At 36.8% G+C, this 20,158-nt stretch overlaps 1 protein-coding gene across 1 annotated transcript; it reads right to left on the bottom strand.

Moving 5' to 3' along the window:
• Positions 1 to 213: 213 nt before the first annotated feature.
• LOC127434198 (meiotic recombination protein REC8 homolog) lies at positions 214 to 20,130 on the bottom strand. The gene is made up of 18 exons (XM_051686766.1): positions 20,075 to 20,130; positions 19,672 to 19,740; positions 19,409 to 19,551; positions 16,781 to 16,856; positions 16,470 to 16,590; positions 14,966 to 15,023; positions 14,801 to 14,868; positions 14,405 to 14,486; positions 14,120 to 14,201; positions 9,226 to 9,394; positions 8,908 to 9,048; positions 7,899 to 7,971; positions 2,614 to 2,780; positions 2,407 to 2,455; positions 1,522 to 1,597; positions 1,188 to 1,301; positions 417 to 523; positions 214 to 323 (listed from the first exon to the last, which is right to left on the bottom strand). The coding sequence occupies exons 1-18, from the start codon at positions 20,128 to 20,130 to the stop codon at positions 247 to 249; spliced, it is 1,728 nt and encodes a 575-aa protein (XP_051542726.1). The 3' UTR covers positions 214 to 246.
• Positions 20,131 to 20,158: the final 28 nt, after the last annotated feature.

Genomic DNA, 20,158 nt, shown 5'->3' with positions numbered 1-20,158 from the left:
AAACATTCTTAACATAATCAAACAGTATTTTAAAAAGAAAACATTTCTATTTGTTTTATTCTATTTGTAAATATTTAATTTTCTAGACTATAAATGGTGCTAACTGATTTCTGAACTGGCTTAATGTATTTCAGCATAACAGTGTGTTTGTAAAACAATATAACAGTCCCAATTTGCTAGTGATGTAAATCAGTTTTGTGTGATTGAGTGTGTGTTGACTTGAAGTACACTTTTAGTGTGTCTTCTTCAGTGGTGCATGGTAATGGTGATGGCTCCAAACGGTTCAGTCTGATATGCACTTATCTTTCGAGCACAGATCAGCTCTGTAGATGAAACGGATCACATACAACACACTCTCATGAAGCATGCATCACCCTGAGAACACATAAACACTGCAAACGGGATTCGTGCCTTACCCAGCATTTTGTAGAACAGATGAGCTGCAGTACTTCGCTCAGCCTCTGGGGGCAGCAGTGAGTGAAATGAGACCTTTCCAAAGCGATTGATGAAACCAATGATCAGTCTGTAGGACAGAAATAATGACTGATAATATATCTAACAGACATGTACCCTTCACACCAGACAATATACACACACACACAACACAAGACATTCTCTGTATAGTCTTGCGTAGCCACTATCAGCATAAATTTGTAGCTTATTCTGGCCAAGAATAATTTAATTATAATAATTTTTATAATTATAATTAATTATAATTTTCTTTATTTATCACACATTATACATTTGCACATATACAGTGAAATTCTTCTTTTTCACATATCCCAGCTAGGCTGGGGTCAGAGTGCAGGGTCAGCCATGATACGGCGCCCCTGGAGCAGATAGGGTCAAGGGCCTTGCTCAAGGGCCCAACAGTGGCATCTTGGCGGTGCTGGGGCTTGAACCCCCGACCTTCTGATCAGTAACCCAGAGCCTTAACCGCTGAGCCACCACTGCCCACTTAGACAGGAAGAACCATCCAACCAACATGTAAAATAAAAACAAGTTCTTGTGAATACAACTTTGGACAGATAAAACCTGTGCCAATAGGAGCCTACCAATCAGATCAAAGCTAGCCAGTTTGAGAAAGTGCGTTCCATTTCTGTGTGTAATATGCAACAGACAATCAGTGCACGTGCTGTGGGCGATTTGTAGGTGTACTGTCCGAGGCTGAGACTTCTCTGAATTACCTGAGGAGCTCAGAGGTGGCGATGTCTCCTATCTCAGCCTCTGTCTCTCCATGTGGCAGTTCAACATTCTCCTCTAAGATCACCTCCATAGAGACAGGAGCCTCTTCAGGAGACCTACAACCACATTATGCATATTTCATAAAATCTTTTTCATGCTTGCTAGTACAGTGTTCTTGTCACAATATGAATAGTCTCCAACGTGTGGCACGAGTTAATGTGTCAGCAGGACCATATGACGTACAACTACAGTACTGAATATGACACATATTCTGATGATCAGTGTTTAGTAACTGCCTCTGTATTAATATGCATTGCTAGATTTGCAGTTTCTCACCATCTGCCGGTAGGAGTGATGATGACACTCTGAGACCTGTCTCCTTTAGACATATCCAGCAGCACGTCAGAGTTTGCTGCAAACACAAATACACAAGGCCATATTTGGCATATGAATGATGGACCACTGAGCCCTAGCAGAGCAACCACGGTGTAGTTCATCACATTAAAGGTGCTGTAAGCGATTTTAGCGTTTTGAAGCTTTCATGTGACTGAGCTGTTGAATTAGCCACGCCCCCTCATTCCAAAACTCTGCCTTCCAAAGATAATTTTGAGACCAAAACTGAGCAAAAGAGCAGCATTGCTTGTTCCTGTGGCTGTCAAATTCAAAAGTAACACAATAGCGCCGTCAACTGACAACATTATGAATCATAGCCTCAATGATCTGCTTCAAATGAGAACGGGTAAAATGATTGACAGGTGAAAAGCATCAATATCCACAGACACATTTTTGTTTACTGTTTAAAAGTCTACAGCTGTCACAAAGACATCTCAGGACACTTATTTCATTAATACCTTTAAGGGAGTAGGAACATTTTTTGCATACTTTTCCTTTAACATCAGACAACCAGAAAGCTGTCACCTTTATAAATTTTAAGCAAAATGTGCAGTCCATTACATTTATTTATCCAAACAGATCAATGAAAATCATAAAAACATTTTGTTTAGTATACTCAGTCCATATCAGGAAATCTTTTGAATTTTTAGGAAACTCATTTAAGAAATGTTGTTTTTTAAATACATACTGTATATTGTGTATTGTATCTATCAATTCATCAACAGCAGGAGGGCTCTGGCTTTAACCAGGGTTTTTGCTTTTACAACGTATCAATCACAAAAAACAGGAGTGAATTCACACTGCAATCTTTTAGTGTTTGGTTCTCACCTGAGAGCTCAGACAGAACCAGAGCAGCCTCACCAGACTCCCTGACCACCTAAACTTCCACAAAAAGACGAGCAAAAAACAGAGGGGGTAAGTACTGTACAAGCTTGTAAAACGCGTGTACCAGATCATAACTTTGACAACTGTGAAACACCATAAATCAAAGTTCTGCCACTGGCATGACCATATAAGCATCCCAGATTTCTTCACCTCTCTACTTGACTCCCTGCTCCTCTCCTTTTCTACCATCCCTCTTTCTCTCTCCATTTCTGACAGCTCACTCTCGTCCTGTGCCCGACATTTTCTTGAGGAACGGGGGAGGGTGGGAGGAATTCTGCGGCATTTCCACAGAGACTGGAGGTCAGGGTGAATGAGCACTGCATTGCAAGAACCAAAGGCATGTCAGTCGTATAAACTGGTGTTTGCTAGGCTGGGGGTTGTTTGTGACTTATTAAAACCACTGAACCTTTTGATGGTCCAATGGTTTCATTATTAAGATCTGCTACACTATTAAGTTTGTGTCCAAACAGCTGATGCTTCATGTTCTTCCAAACACGTATGACTTTTTCCCCCTAGTGGAACACAAAATGAGATGTTAGGTAGAATGACTTAACCTAAGCCACCATCAATGTTCCCTCTAATTTGTGTTCTTGCTGAGCAAATCCTATATATATATATATATATATATATATATATATATATATATATATATATATATATATATATATATATATATATATATATTAGGGCTGCACAATTAATCAACAAATAATTGAGATTACAATTACAGCTGTTACAATTATATAATCATGTTAATTACAGCATGTGAGCATGAGTGCAAAGGCAAATCTGACGCATTTAAATGATATCATTTAATGCTCCGGCATATCAGTAATGCTCACTATCTAAATTGTACTGTGTATTTATTCAAAATGTGAATAACACTTTTTGTATTTCATGCAATTAAAATATTAAAGCGATTCAAGAACACAGTTTTCAAGTTATTTTGATGCATAGCAAACATAAAGAATATGGCATACTACTGCCCCACACAAAATAATTATTTTAATGTAAATTATATTAATCAAAATGAATAATCACAATTACAATGTCAAAGGAAATAATCAGCAATTATGATTTTTGTCATAATCATGCAGCCCTTATATATAAAATATATATATAAATATATATATATATATATAAAATAGTCATAATAATAAAGAAATAGCCTAAGTATAAAGTAAGCTACATAGTTGGCTTATAAAAAACAAATAAATAAAAAGCAGTCAGTGGCTTTCTATGTTCTACTACAACATAGTAGACAGCAACAGATCTATTAGGCTGCATTAGTGTGTTTACAGTTAAAGTCTTATGCACAGATCCGATATTTTGACACATACATACTTGATTTGTTGCACCCAGCGGCGTATCTAGACCCTGGCTGATAGGGTTGAAGCCCCGGATCTTTTGTTAATAGTCCCGAATGTTTTTTTGTTTTTTGAGATGAGAAAAAAAAAAAAAATAAGGCTTAATGTTAATTACATCAGGGTACAAAAGCAACAAGGCAGGCTTCAATTCTGGCTTCAAATGTAAATTAATTCTGTTCAGTGAGCCCCACCTGCATTAACTGACAGTTCACACTTTGACTTTTACCTGCTGTTTGTGCTCAAGTTCATCAGACACGTTACTAATGCCTCATGTTAAAACTTTCTATTTTCCCTCACGGGGGTGCAGCTTTTCAGTATCAGAGGCACTGAGGTTTTATTATGCAAGCTTTATTTCTAAATATATAATCTATAAGCATCACTTCTAATTTTCATTTGTTTTTAACAATCCACACACACCAAGTAGATTTTAACGCATGCGTCAGTCATCTTGTTCGGTTATTCGAGTTTAGTCGGGAGTCGGTACGTGGGAATAAAGAATGTTTATTGCAACGTAATTTCCTCAAATGCAACTCAAAATATCAGCACAGTGAGCTACAAGCCTAAATATCACAATACATAGGTCTTAAAATGATAAAATCTCACAATGAATTCAAATAAAAATGATCAAACTGTCACTGCCTGTATATGCTCTCTACCCTTGCTGGTTCACAATTCCATGTCATGTGCGTGGAGTTAAACGGCTGCATTTAAATAGCCTCTTTGGGGTGCCTTGATTCTTAAATGGGTTAAAATAAAATGACACTGATCTTGTCAGATTATTATGCACAAAAGAGCAAAAGGAAAAAAAACACTGTCTTACCGTTTATCAAGCGTTGAAACTTTGCTTTGTTACAAACAACTTGGAATCATGTTTAATAACAGTCAAGAAACTCAATGCAGGTGTTTCAGCATGCGTTTATAAAAATGTACGTTACTTTTAACTTTACTCTGTGATCTCACGATGGCATTTTATTTCCACGTTAAATACAAAAAATTACAATTTCGATAAAGTTGTAATATTTTGCAAATAAATGAAAAATGAAGAGAAATTGTAGCATTATATTACATTTCGTATGAGAATAAATTCAAAATTAGAATAAAGACTTAGGATTGTGAGAATAAAGTAGTGTATTGTGTGAATAAAGTAGAAAATTAGAGAAATAATCTCAATATTAGGCTAAACAGAGATCATTTTCACACCGACAGAACGGACACCGAGCCAGCAGCTTCATTAATGCAAGAGATGGATGTGGAGGAGGTAGTTACATCATACTTTAGGATAGGATTTATGCAATAAAGAAATCCTTGGTCTTTTGGCGCATCAGCACTGAGTTATTATTAGTTTCTGGACACTGCAGCGGTTATGTAGGAAATGTAATTTATTCAGGAGAAAGAACCAGACAGATTCGAGCAGTCCCGATCAGCGTTGTTATTGGGTTACCTCTCTAAACAATACTGTAACTGAGGGGATGTTACCACATACAATGGCTGGGTTTCCCGAAGCACTACGTAGAACGTTAGTAGCACTTAAATAGTACTTAATCTCTAAGGCACGTTTCCCAAAAGCATCGTTATCTAAGTAGTTCATAAAAACATTCGTAAATTAACGAGAACTTTGATCTTTTAAACGTATCTTTCTGGCATATTTCACAGTTTATCAAAGACAATGAGACATTTAATAAATTGTATTATATATTTTGATCATCGGAAAGCCATTGTAAACTATTTCAGAGGATAAAAAAAGTGTTTAAAAAAATTGCATTTAAATCAATCCCCACATTCTGCACGTGACGTGATAGGTCTAAATTACAAGACACGTAATACAGTTTAACTTATATTAGTTTTCTTTGATAAGCATAACTGTAATGACAATAGAAAGACGACATTTTCATATTAAACAGATTATTTGAGAAGATGAGTAATGTAATGTGACCATGCAGTTTAAAACTTAAATAAATATGCCTAATAAATAATAAAAATTTGGTTAGAGGAGATTAGAGTAAGAGTGTGCAATGAGAGATTCCATTTCTTTCTTCCTCCAATGTATGTTCCAAATCGGCTTGCCTATAGTCTTTTTACAAGGCAGTAACAAACTGCATGATGCATAATAGCAGTAAGGCTACAAGTACATGGTGCCTTGAACTCTAACCAGTTGATCTATTAATATTTAGACAGGTCTGAGTAGTTCAGTACTGATGCCCGTCATTTAATCCTGTTCTGTGTGCATTTGTTTAGTTTCCAGCCAAAAAAACTTTAGGCTATGTGAGAGTCGTTTACGATTCACATCACGTACATTCACATTACGTACATTTAATGCATCACTTTCATTAATCTCTATGATTGAGCATCAATAAACCTGAAACTCCATCTTACTAAAGACAGAATTATTTCTATAATTAAATTCTGTAATAGTTAATACATTTCGGCGCCTCTACAAGGCTACAAACAACTTCCATGTTTTTCAGTATTTCCACATTATTTTCATGTTGAGAAGACAAACTCTTGACATATTTACCAAAGTGATCAGCATCTTTGGACCGGATAGGTCCAGAAATGAAGCACTTAAGTTCTACTTTATAAAGAGCGATCTACGTGCTGGTTTGCGAAACAGGGGTTACTCCATCGTAAAGTAACGAGTGACGTTTGTTAAAATGATCGTAAAATCTTAAGTTGCAATGTTATCGGGAAACCAAGCCAATATCTTGATATGGAGTTATATAATTCACAGCAGTTCCAATTATTTTTCACTTCACTTGAGTGTGAGCCTATATCTCGTTCCTCTCTTGACAGGCGCCCACAGGTTGAAAACCCCTGTATTAATGCACACCTCATCCATGAACAGAGAGCATGCAAAAACTTACCACAAATTCATTTTCGTTGCATAGCCAAGTTATCTCCATGGTTAGTGATGTTATATATAACGACCCAGACGCTCCTCTTTGCTATTGTCCACCACACCACTTTGATGTTACTTTCCTTTCGATTTATTCTTAAAATATTATGATTTTAATCTCATAATGCTTAAATTTTCTTCTCGTTATTTTTACTTTATTCTCAAAATATTATGATAAATGAAAATTGCAATTTTAAATTCTTAAATTACTTTGATTTTATTGTTAGCATTCATTTCTGAACAATGAACAATGAGCTGACAAGTGGTAATTCTCGTTTTGATCCTCCGCAATTTAAATTAAAATGTGTTTGATCCGTTTATTGTGCGCCTGATGTTTGCTTATATAAAGTTCTGAACCGGTGTCAGTGTTACGCTTAATATAATTATTATTTAACAGGTAGGGTGGTCATTTTTTAAGTCATGGAAGGAAGGATTCTTCTTATTTTTATATTATAATATGGCCGGTCGGCTAAGTCCCATCTGACACTGAAGTCTAGCGACGCCTCTGGTTGCACCTGTTTGCATTCATGTAAGACATAAGCGGTTGTTTAGGTTAATCACACGCAGGACGGGAACTGATGATGAAGCACATTTAACCATTTGGGTGCACAGCCACATTTTGGCATTCACCAATATGTGTTTGTGTTGTGTCATGACTCAATAATGTGTATTCCCATCTTGTTTTCACAAAATATTTCACTCAAAAGCTTCAGCTCCATCCTGGAAAAAATTAACATTCATATGGACTCTGAGCAAGCATTTAGCTCTAATACAAAAAATCTCTCTGTTTTCCACACACCTTTGAGTCTGAGCGCAGTGAGTGGATGGTTTTCTTGTCTGCGGGGAGATACAGTATATCAAAAGTGTGTGCACAAGCACAGCTTCGAGGGAACATTTGTCACCGTTTACTTTCATTTTATATAAAAAAGATGCAATGAAAGTGAATGGTGACTAAGAATAACATGCTGCCTAACATCTACTTTTGTGTTCTTGGAAGAAAGAAATTCATACAGGTTTGGAACAACATGAGGGTGAGTAAATGATGACATAATTTTCATTTTCTAGGTAAAATATCCTAATAAGTTGAATTTGTCTATAAACAAGCAGTATGCTCTGATATCTATTCCCATTTATGTGAGGTGTTCAGTCCACATCATAAGGTTGTTATGACGTACAGTTACACGGCGTGCTGAGCAGAACTTCTGCTGATGCCTTCCAGGAGGCAGGAAAACGTAGGAGTACATCAGACTAGGGAATAAAAGAAAGGCAGAGACAGATGTACAGAGAAATAAACAGAGAGAGACAAAAAGGAGAGTATGTTAAGTAGAGACAAAGACTACTGATAAAGTCTTTTCATACAAGCCTCTATTTAAAACATAAGCAAATCACCATCAGATTAGTAGGGGTGGGGAAAATAATCAAATGCAACATGATTCTTTCTCAAATGATTCTGCATCAACAAAAATTCTGATTAATTTTAAATAATTAATCATTTGAAATTCATACACAGGACAAAACGATATAGATACAGGTAAGTGCAATACCACAATAAGTTGTTTATAAAGTGGTGTTTGTTCAAACAAAACATACACGGGAGCCTTCAGAAAGCTACTTAACAATGCTCTGATGCAGCATTTCATTTACACAGAACAAATGCCGCAGAGCTCTAAGTTTTGTACCCATTTATTCTATTTCTACTGTATTTGTATTTAGCTTTTTATGTATTTAGCACACTGTAAAAAGCGGTAACTTAACTTTGTTACCTCAAGGAGTAATTTCTATCTGATTTAACCCTTAAAATTATTATTTTTATTTATTTTTTGACTAATCTAATATATTCAGGTTGATTCAATGATTTTAAATAATATTTTTTGACTTGAATTAAACCCATTGATATACTGTAAATGTTTCCACATAAACCATATGTGATTTTGTTGGCTTACATTTTTTTCCAGTGCAGATATATTGTCGTAAGGCTTTAATAAGGAAACTATACACAGAATATAGAGGCTCCATCTTACCGCGGTCAAGATTTGCTCCCCTACACTGCTACTGAAACATTGAGAGGCATCGAGAATAATTCTGTAATTACATTGTAACTCCCTGAATTGAAATGGAATCATAAGGTGCCTAAAAATTCCCAGTCGTACTGATTACATTACTTATCTATCACAGAGCTCCTACCAAAGAATGAGTTTCAATCAGAGGGTTGTTGATTTGTTGTCGCATTGCATCCTGGGGTATCTGTGTGTGTTGGTCGGCAAAGATCAGTTGTCGTTTGCGACCTCGTCTCTTTGAAGGCACAGATTCTTCCACTAACAGGGTCTGAGGAATAGGAACACAACAAGAATAAAAGATAAAGTGAGAGGTCATTAAGACAGTAGCACATTGTAGTCAATGTAATTTCCTTGCTACGATAGCTTTCATGCTTCAAAACCCATATGGATTATGTAACACAAGAGGATAATGGGCAAGGAAATGTTGACATAGGAACACACACACCTCGCTGGAGCGCTCCATCTCATGTGCTTGCTCTACGTCTCTCTCGCTGGCCTCAGTGGTTGGTGGCATGGTAAAGGGGGGAGGGGTAATCTCCATAGCGACCCTATCTAAGGTGACCTCTGTAGGACGTCCAGTCCTCTCGTCCACGATGCATGCACTATTCTTCAGTCTGCAAACACCCAGACATTTAGCAAACATGCACTATCAGCGATGGTTCAAAACAAGCAAGAAATGTGTGAACTTTTATTGGGAAACCCTATTCATTAGGAGCCAGTTCTCCAGGCAAATATTCCTGCAATTTCAACATTACACTGTTCAGTCTAGGGAAATCTTTATTTCAATATATTTTTTAATTGCCATTGCCACTGACCATCTAAATAGATGTCTTTTGGGTAATAAACAAAACCACTCTTTTCTGTCCAACATGCCACACTTCGCAATCCCAACAGGAGATTACAGCGAGAAACATCTTTAGTGAAATTTACAGATTTGTTTATGAAGTACACTTTTGTTCAAACACGATTTAAATTCAGTATTTCTTTCTTATCAGTTTGTTTATATTTTTAAATACATTTTTCTTCCCTTTTGGCCCACTTATAATTGTAATCCAAGTTTTTCATGACCATTTTCCACCCTCTCTCTGATCTTCAGAATTAAACAGACCATTTTTGCTGCTGTGCCTTTAAGTCTTCTATGTGCACATGTAAATACTGTATGTAAAAGAAAAAATTGCTTTCACATGTGAAAAAGTGATTTGCTGCAGGGCTATGGGTTTGGTTTTAGGACCAATATCGTTTGTCCTGCCCCATCCTTCAATAACTGCATTATATTGTGACGGTTTCACAAATCAATCTGCGCCAACATTTGCAACTCAAACTATTAAGGTCGGAGTGCAGTGATCAAGGACCTTTATACAAACATACTTCAGCCACTTATTTTGAACGTTGGGATCCTTTGGTAAGAAAATGCAAAAAGGCTACACATGCAGGAACAGCACAGGGTTTGGTGGACTTCCAATATTTGACTCTTATTGTTATTTCTGTTGTTTAGAATTAAAAGTATCTATCATACTTCCCTATTACCTCACTGTGACTGAGTGGTGAGGTAAAAAGTTAACACTGAATAGGTGTCACTGAGGTGTAAATGTGGATTTCTGATTAGTTTAAATAAATAGTATTTTTGGACTGGGGTGGAAGTTTTGAGTTCTGAAAGTTACAGTATGTTTTAAATTGGGATGTCCGATATAATTTTTACTCGCTGAAACCGATACATGTTTTTTCTTTCTGAATTCCATATCAACAGTTTATTTTAATTTTATCATCAAAATGGTGTCTAAATAAATGAACTGATTAAAACTTTAATAAAATGAAAATAGAACAATTAATTTTCAACATAATTTTGTATTATTTTTATTAGTGGTCAACCGATATGGGTTTTTAAATGGCCAATGCTGATATCCAGATAGCAGGGTGGCTGACAGGCCGATACAATGCCGATATATCACACAATTTAATATAGTAAACAACATACACAGAAAATTGCTAAAAAAAATTATAAACTCTTATTTAACACTATATTTACTCAATTTCACACAAAACTTTGAGTTTGTAAAAACGAATCTAAAAATATAATAGTCAAGTCAAACCAGTTTTATTTGTATAGCGCTTTTCACAACACAAATCGTTTCAAAGCAGCTTTACAGAAAATCATGCATTAGCAAAAAATGAAACTGTAATTGTCACGGATAATTCTGACCCACCTGCCACTTTCACTCAACCCTCTCACTCCCCTAAGTACTGATCACCCACACCTGCCTCCAATCATCACGTCAATCAGCTCCTCTATTTAAACCTCACTCCTCTTCCATTCTGTGTCTGGTCTCAACTTCGTATACAGACTCCCTTACCTGTATCTTCAGCGTTTACTCCAAACGATTCCTCTCCAGCGACTCCTGTTTCCCCTTCTCCTCAACGTAAGCATCATTGTTGTGTACCCACCACCTCAAGGAAAATCACCACCTTTATCAGCATCAGTCTTCATCATGTAATCGATCTACACTTCAGCCCAGAACTGTTACATCATCTCTTACCTGCTGTCTCTGTTTGTGTTTTTGTCTTGTGTGCTAATAAACACCTGCTTGGGTTCAAACATCATCATCGAGTCTGGGTATACGTTACAGTAATATCTATAAATGTTTAGAGTCATTATTGTGTAGTTTGTTTAAATATTATTGTGTATAAAATAAATAATTAATAATTATATAATTATTGTATTTAGAACAAAGGCGACGGTGGCATGGAACACAAAACTCCATAAGATGTTGGTTAATGGAGAAAAATAACCTTGGGAGAAACCAGGCTCACTGTGGGGGCCAGTTCCCCTCTGGCTAAACAGCATGAATATAACGCCAATCCAATATTGTATCCAAAATACAATATTGTATTTTAACTGGTAGCAGTTTCTTCTGATTCCTGTTTAGTCATCAAATTTGAGTAATTTATTTGCACATGAAGAAATTGTTAATATATTAGGAAGAAGGAAATAACAGTACACACAGTAGTCCAGCAACCATGGATGGCATGTCCACGTTAGCAATTGCATTTACTCAAATACCAAATAAAACCAATTGTACAATGTACAGTGCATAGTGAATAAGACATTTACTTATAGCACACATGAAGCGCTTTTGAAGTTTGAACTTTGAAGTTGCACCAAAGTCTTTCTAGCAAGTCAGTCCACTGTCAGACATCTTTGGAACGCTCTCAAGAGGCTATTCCAGTCATGCCAGTGCAGCTCATATCTACTTGAATGGGGGATCACTGAAATCTCAAAAATGGTTGGTCAAGATTACGATTAAATAACATATTTCAAATCAGCAATAAAATGTGATAATATAGGAATCATAAATTGTGCTCCTTTACCTCATATTACGCTAAAACACGCCATTTTCCCGGCTTGTAGAGCTAACATGCATGCGTGTTATTGAGTTGATTGATAGGCGATGTCTGTAACTAAAAGGTGATTGGCTCTTTTAACTGTAAGGTGGAACTTCCTTTCTACATCTGTTGACCATTGGGTGCTAGAGCTTCTTGGTTGGGCATTCCAATTTCTCCCATTCATTTTAATAGAAGTGGCCCATCTGCTAAATAATCTCTGGTTGCACTCACGCACTCGTGTGGATCCAGCGCAAGCAGCAATCTCCTGACAGTTTAAACGGCCTGGATCTCCTGCTTGGATTGTCACGGAGTGACCGTCATGATTTGTGAATCAGAGGAACTTTTCATCCTGATCCTGATCCTGAAGTTTTTGATTCTGGCTGATAGAATACGCGCTTCAGAGGAAGATATTAGGTGAGTACTCGACGGGAAGAAAATGCTGGATTTTCGTGAATTACATCTGTTTAAACGAGATATCTGCATATTTGCAAATGGTATATAATATAATTTTTATTGATATTTGCCTTTTATCATTAGAAAAGAAAGTTGAAAGTGACAGGGAACTGCTAAGGAGAGGCTGATAGAATACGTGCTTTAGAGGTAAATAAATAAGCGCTCCACAGGATGCTGGATCTGCTCAAGTTCTGTGAGGTTTGTTTATTGCATCTGTTTAAACGAGATATGCGCATATTTGCAGACAGTATATAATATTAATTTTATTGATATTTGCCTTTTTATCATAATAGACAACAGTTAAAAGTTACAAAGAACTGTTGAGGAGAGACAGGGAGAATGAAACAGACAAGCACTTTTACATTATAAGCTCAAATGCATCTGCCGCGGCTCTAATATGCAGACCGTTTAAATGACACTGTGTTGCACACCGGTCTATTACTGTAGTAACACGATGGCATATAGCAACAAAACGAACCATGGCTGGTCGTTTACATGTCTCAGTCACTTCACATGCAAGCAGGCAATTCTCAGCACCCTCAAGAAACAAATTGGACAAACAGGAACATTGATCAGCCCATGCGATAATTAAAAAAGTCAGAACGTCTGCCGATTTATCAGCCTTGGCGATATATCGGTCGACCACTAATTTTTATTAAATGAAGTGCTTTTAAACAGAACCTCACATCGCAATCCAAAATACAACACTGGAGTTATTTTTGTCAACTAAAGGGCTACATAACAGAGCATCACAGATGTGAGATATTGCTTAAATATAATACAATTACTATTGATTTATTATTAGTAGTAGTACAGTAGTAGTAGCAGTAGTAGTATTACAGTTAATATTACATAACTATACAGTAGTGATATGTTTCTGTAATACTTTTTCCATTGAGCTTTTATTTATTTAGCTTTTAATTTGGAGTGAAGCCCTTTCCGTTTCTGTGTGTTTTTGATGGTGGCTTCTCACCTCTGGAAAATCAGGTCACTACGTGACCCAAAGTGATTATTAAACTGCAAAAGTTAATTAAATAAATATGTAGTCTGCATGTGCCTCGTGCTACAAAGTGAATTAGCTCTCTTCTAGTTGTCATGTGCTACAGAAATAGCGTGCAGTGCTCATGATGGTGTTTTCCCTGTATGAGCCAAGGAGCTTTAAAGCAAGTGTGGCAGGCACAACACCGTCTCCACACATTCACAAGTGCTCACATTTGAAGCGTGCAGCACATGCAAAATATATATTTATCTTATTGAATTGCAGCCTTTGTGGTTTAATAATCACACTATTACATAATTTTTGCATAATCACATTTGTACATCAGATGGTATCAGTTTTCAGTATCGGAGAATTTAAACAAGCAAGAGTACAAGTACATGAGAGCGGTATCGGACCCGAGCTGGACATCCCTAGTTTTCAAAAAACAATTAACTCTTTTATGTCAAAAGATCAAGGAAATTGTATTTCTCCATTTTATTATCAAATGTTCTTTGGTGTTACTCACTGTTCTATAGAGACCATAGCCGGCTCTATCTCTCCTGATTTCTCCATCTCTGTAGCCCTCTCCCTCTCCCTGTCTTCCTCATCTAAGGGAGTATACAGGAACAGATGAGACTTTCACAGTCATATCATTGTAAAACCATGTTTATAATGAGCCGTTGCAGTCAAATAAATGGTCAAGGTTACGGCTAATAAACACATGTTCACACTGTTAAATAAGATCAATATCTATTGAAGTGTCTATCCATTAGTCTGTCCATTAATCTATCAATTTGTCTATCGCTCTTACCTCCAAGGTGGAACTGATCTTGTTGTTCCATGAGCATGTCGATCTCATGGGCTGTGGCCTCAGGTAACTCTGCCCCACCAAACTGACATTATGATCAGGAAGATGAGAACAGCATTATTACTAATAATAATATCAATGAGTAATATCATGTCTCCTGGTCATCTGGTGTTGTTCATGACTAAGCCTCATGTGGGTAGATGATCACTTTTTATATAAAACTTCACACAGTGTTGAATTAATTTTGTAGAGGCAATTAGTACAGAAGTTGTGTCAAGCATTTGGTTTTAGCACAAGCTGTAAACACTGACTCAAATACAGATCTTATGTGCATTTTATACTGGTTGTACAGCGAAGTGAGATTCATGTACACAGGGTGAAAATTAGTCACAAGTTCACCTCAGCTGAAAGCACAGGCACCGGCACTGCGTCTTTGATGGTGATTGATTCAGGAGAAGCAATGAGGCCTTGAAAGGGAATGAGACAGTGAGCCAGAGAGAGTGGCTGAGAACCATAAAGATCAAATATTTGACCCACATCAGTTGCAATATTTCAAGTTTTCACCTTTAGGCGCTGTAATTTCCATTCTGGCCACCAGAGGAGATGAAGCCTCCATGAACGGCTTGGACTGCCAATAAACAATAAATTCAGTTATGGTTGAATGTCTCAGAAAGGACTGCGATGAACTCATGTGGTATGTTTGTGCTAAATTCCCTTATATGTACTCTGGGTATGAGATGGAAGTGAATGAGTGTGTGAGAGTCAAATATGTTCATATATTTTTCAGAGCATTCAACACAAACAGAGTGTGCATACATAATCATACGCCTGCATGAAAATAAGTAATGCAAGCATGTAACTAACAGTTATATGCTGTTTTGTCTGAGTCTGACTGGTTAGAAAAGTAATAGCACTCCTCTCCTAAACAAGTCGCGCAATTTGAGCTATCATTCATATCGGTAGAACAAACAGTTGGGGCGTGTTGTGTGCCAAATTTTAATATTTAGGGTTAGAGGTTTGTTTAAATCCCAACCCAAAGTCTGAGCAATAGCAATAGTTATGTTTGCTTCAACAAACACCACTAATAAGTAAAGACAAATGCACTTTTAAGGAGCTGGGGATGAACAGATTTGACAAATGTAAATGACAGGCCTTCCCATTCTGCAAAAATATGTGGCCATCCTTGTGGTCCTTGTTGCGTCCTGTTAATTAATGCATAAATGTAATAGTAGCAATAAAACATTAAAAAAATTATAATATAAAAACATTAAAAAGTTAATTTAATGCAAATGAAAGTACTTAAATATTTGACACTCTTTAATGTGTGATTATTAGATCTACAGTAATACTGATTTGATGCAGTAAGAATCCCTGAATGCCTATAACAGACAGCATGCAGCTTATAAACATTTATAGTTTATTTGCCCCATCTGCTTATACATTAACGGCTGTGTTTGCTTTAATATGTCATCAAAACAGTGCAGATTTAATCCCGTCTGTTTACTCTGGTAATTCATTAACAGCTGTGTTTACATTAATATCACCTAAAGAGGGGTATTTTGATTAAAAACAGCGCAGAGTCTCGTGCAGGAGCGCTGCATTCATCACAAGACACAAGCGCACGGGCAGACACACGCATGTGAGCATTTAAAAGCAGCCGGCTGCGATCAAACAATTGATATTAAAATCAAACAGGTGGATATTAAAATATTAAACTGAACAGAGATTATGTCACACTCCTAGCTAATCATGGCTGCACCCTGCAGTTTGTAAACCACTGTGCTGGACAAACGTCTTTGGCCATTGCGTTTTAGTTTATTCAGCTTCTCGTGCAGGAGTGCTGTGTTTTGTAAATGCAACAAAGTTTATCAACATTTAAAAACGCGCCTTGAAGTGAATTTCAAATTTAAATTTGAGCACCTTACATATGCATCCACTGGAACGTTAATATACACTGCAGAATCGTTTTCATTTAGAAGTGAGATCGCATGGGTGTCTGAATCGAGATTGCGATCTTTTAACAATTAATCGTGCAGCTCTAATGTATGCATGTGCTTAATTTTATCACCTGTTGTAACATGTAGGGACTCGGGAGCTCACATTCAACACCCATCACTCCAAAGAACGGTTCCAGTGCCCACTCTCCCTCTTCCAGCTGGAACAGAGAGTCAGGCACATTCAGCACCAACCTAGAAGAAAACACAGAATCCCAGCATAGATTCATCAATTACATCTCAAGGTGATGGTGGTGGTATAAACAACTATCATGGGGCAATGGTGGTGGTAACTGTCATGGGTCTATAAAGAACAATATGAATGTCCATGTCAGAATGAGTTACATTAGTGACACCACATGACAGTGACAACCTTGAATCTGACCTATCAGTGTCCGGCATGTCAATGCGCAAGTGTCTCTCTGAGCGAAGCAACCGCTCGATGGTCTGCTGGACCTCCTCTGTGGAGAAATGGAACATTTACATAAAGGAATATTTCACCCAAAAATTAAAATCCTCTCATAACTTACTGTTCCTCATGTGTATGACTTTCTTTCTTCTCCAGAACACAAACTACAATTTTTAGAAGAATATTTCAGCTCTGTAGGTCCATAAAATGCAAGTGAATGGTGATCAGACTTTGTAGCTCCAAAGATCATATTAAGGACACATAGAAGTAATCCATACAACTCCAGTGGTTAAATCCATATCTTCAGAAGTAATATGATAAGTGTGGGTGAGAAACAGATCAATATTTAAGTATTTTTTTTACTCTACATTTTTAAAGCTCCAAAAAAAGCACATATAGCCATCATAAAAGTAATCCACACGACTCCAGTTGATGAATTAATGTCTTCTAAAGCGAAACGCTAGGTGTAAGAAATAGCTCAATATTTAAAACTTTTTTTGCTAAAAATGTTCGCTTCCGGCCAGCTCATTGACAATTGTGGAGTTCAAACTGCCTCTTGCGTGAAATAAGCGCGTATGCCTCCTCTGCATAGAATTTGGGTCTCCCATTGTTCCTAGGCATCTCCTCCATTCACTTGCAATCAAACCTATTCAAACATCTCTCCTTGTTGATCGTTCCAAGATGGTGCCGCAGTTGACAAATCCTAACCAGCTGAATGAGGCATCTACATATGAATATTTATGCTCCTCTGTTGTAAACAACACTGCATTTGCATATTTTTTCATATTTTATGCATCAGTTCTCATGTGAACTTGCCAACGCGTTTACGTCAAGCAAGAGGCTGCATGACCTTGACCCTCGTGAATTTTTTGTAAAAAAAGTTTTAAATATTGATCTATTCCTTACACACACACACACCTAATGTTTCACTTCAGAAGACATTAATTAATTAACTGGAGTCATATGAATTACTTTTATGATGGCTGTATGTGCTTTTTGGAGATTCAAAAATGTGACACCCATTTCACTTTATATGGACCTACAGAGCTGAGATATTCTTCCAAAAAATTTGTGTTGAGCTAGAGAAAGACAGTCATACACATCAGTGATGGCATAAGGGTGAGTAAATGATGAAAGAATTTTCCTTTTTGGGTATGGATTTAAACACTGGAGTCATATGGATTACTTTATGTTTCCTTTATGTGATTTTTGGCGCTACAAAGGTCTGATCACCATTCACATGCATTGTGAGGAACTACAGAGCTGAAATATTCTTCTAAAAATCTTTGTGTTCTGCTGAAGAAAGAAAGTCATACACATCTGGGATATCATGAGGGTGAGTAAATGATGAGAGAATTTTCATTTTTGGGTGAATTATACCTTTAAGATTTTTCACTGGCAGACACAACCCTCTTTGAGCAGTTTAGCATGTCTGCACTTCTGTATGTATTTCAACATCTCTGATTTCCGTCTGTGAAATCTCTGTGCCATTATGATGTTTTCTCTTATGATGTTGTCTCTTATCCCACCTCCATAGACACAACACGTTACATTAACATAGTTTCCACATCTGTCTTGCGTCAACGTAAAGAACATTTATCTGGTCTATTGCACTTTTTCTTATACTCAAACTCTGAACTTTTCTGTGAACTGTGAACAACTGTGAACAGTGAACATTTGCACATTCTATGGTTCATATTCTGCACATATTTTGCACATCCCTGCACATATTTTGCACAACTGTACAGCTCCTTTATTAAAACCAGTCAGTTTTAATTTTCTATATATATATTGTATCTTAAATATAGTTTATTATTTATCTTACAATGTTTATTGTTTATTGTTATTGTATGCATCAAACACCAAAGCAAATTCCTTGTATGTGAAAACTTACTTGGCAATAAAGTCAATTCTGATTGGCATTCTGATGTTAGCTTTCAATCTCAGCATCCTCAAATTGCTCCCTGATTGTGGTTTGCTTATCAGTTCCTCACTAATCTCTAGCAGTGCTCAATACATGACAACGTGTTTTATTGTAGACTACAGAGAGGAGATCTAACAACAGCATTAAACGGTTCCTGAGAGCAAACAGTGTTGGAAGATGTTTTACATTTTAATAACTGAAGCTGTCAGATCTTTATTCTGAGCAGAGACTGGAAACAGAAGCCTCCGCAACAGGCTTCTCTGATACAGACAGCTGATCAATAAAACAATGTTGTGAGCTTTTGGCCATCTGTGCGTCCCTCATACGGTCATGTAAAGGCAGACAGACTCATTAACACTAGCTGAGAACACTGACGACAATGAATGTTACATCAAATGCTGTTAGAGGATGATTGTTCATTGGTCCTGCATTCCAAGTTGTACATTGCACATGTATCCTGTAATGTGTAAGCAAAGTCTAGTGTTGCAGATGTACCTACAGCAATTTCAGCTGGATAATAATAAAGATTCTATTCTATTCCCTTGACTTGTCTAGTTGTATTTGTGTATGTAGCCTTGATAACTGTTGGTTAGCCTGCAATAAGTATGTAATAGGGTGTATCTTATGATAAATGTTGTGTAATGCACTCATCATTCCCCCTGTAGACATGTTAATCTCACCCAGCAAAAAAGCACACTGTCTATGGTAGACAATGATCACACCATACTGCAGCTGAGAGGACAGGTAGAGAGAGAAACGGGGCCGAGGAAGACTGGAGTGGACAGGAGGAACCTGGACCATCACATAATCCACAATGTCCTCACTATACACATACACACAAACAACCGATTAACGTGTCAAATTATGAATATAATGAGCCCTCTCCCATTTTCACCCACTTTGAAATGATAAAAGAAGATTTCTATTGTAAGTGTTCTCTTACCATGTTCTGTTGACGTTTACCTTGAGATACTCTCTTCTGGAAATCCTGATGCCTTTAGTGGCTGCCAACCTAAAAACAAAACAAACAAACAAACAAACAAAACTTTCATTCAGCTAGATGTTTTATTTGAACTATGATCAATTTCCTGAAGACAAATAATAGTTGTGCATCTGTCTTAATGTACCTTGAATATCACTGTATATAGTTTATACAGTTGATTTTAACTTAAATTTAAATGCATATTTTATGTAGTTAGCTAGTTGGTTAGCAAGCAAGTATATAAAAATACATTGAGACGACTATAGTGTTAATACATAATTTTCTTCAAAAGAAGACGACTAAATTAACATTATTATTATTTATTTATTTATTTTCATGATGGGTTTAACTCTGAAGTTCTTACCAAATAGTAGAGAAACAGCCCGTGTGACGCTGAAGCACGTTCGGATAATAAAACATTTTACCTCAGAGTTCAGTTTTCCTCAAA

The sequence above is a fragment of the Myxocyprinus asiaticus genome, chromosome 44 (assembly GCF_019703515.2).
Source record: "Myxocyprinus asiaticus isolate MX2 ecotype Aquarium Trade chromosome 44, UBuf_Myxa_2, whole genome shotgun sequence".
NCBI classification, from domain to species: Eukaryota; Metazoa; Chordata; class Actinopteri; order Cypriniformes; family Catostomidae; genus Myxocyprinus; species Myxocyprinus asiaticus.
This window is presented reverse-complemented; position numbering and strand designations above follow the sequence as displayed.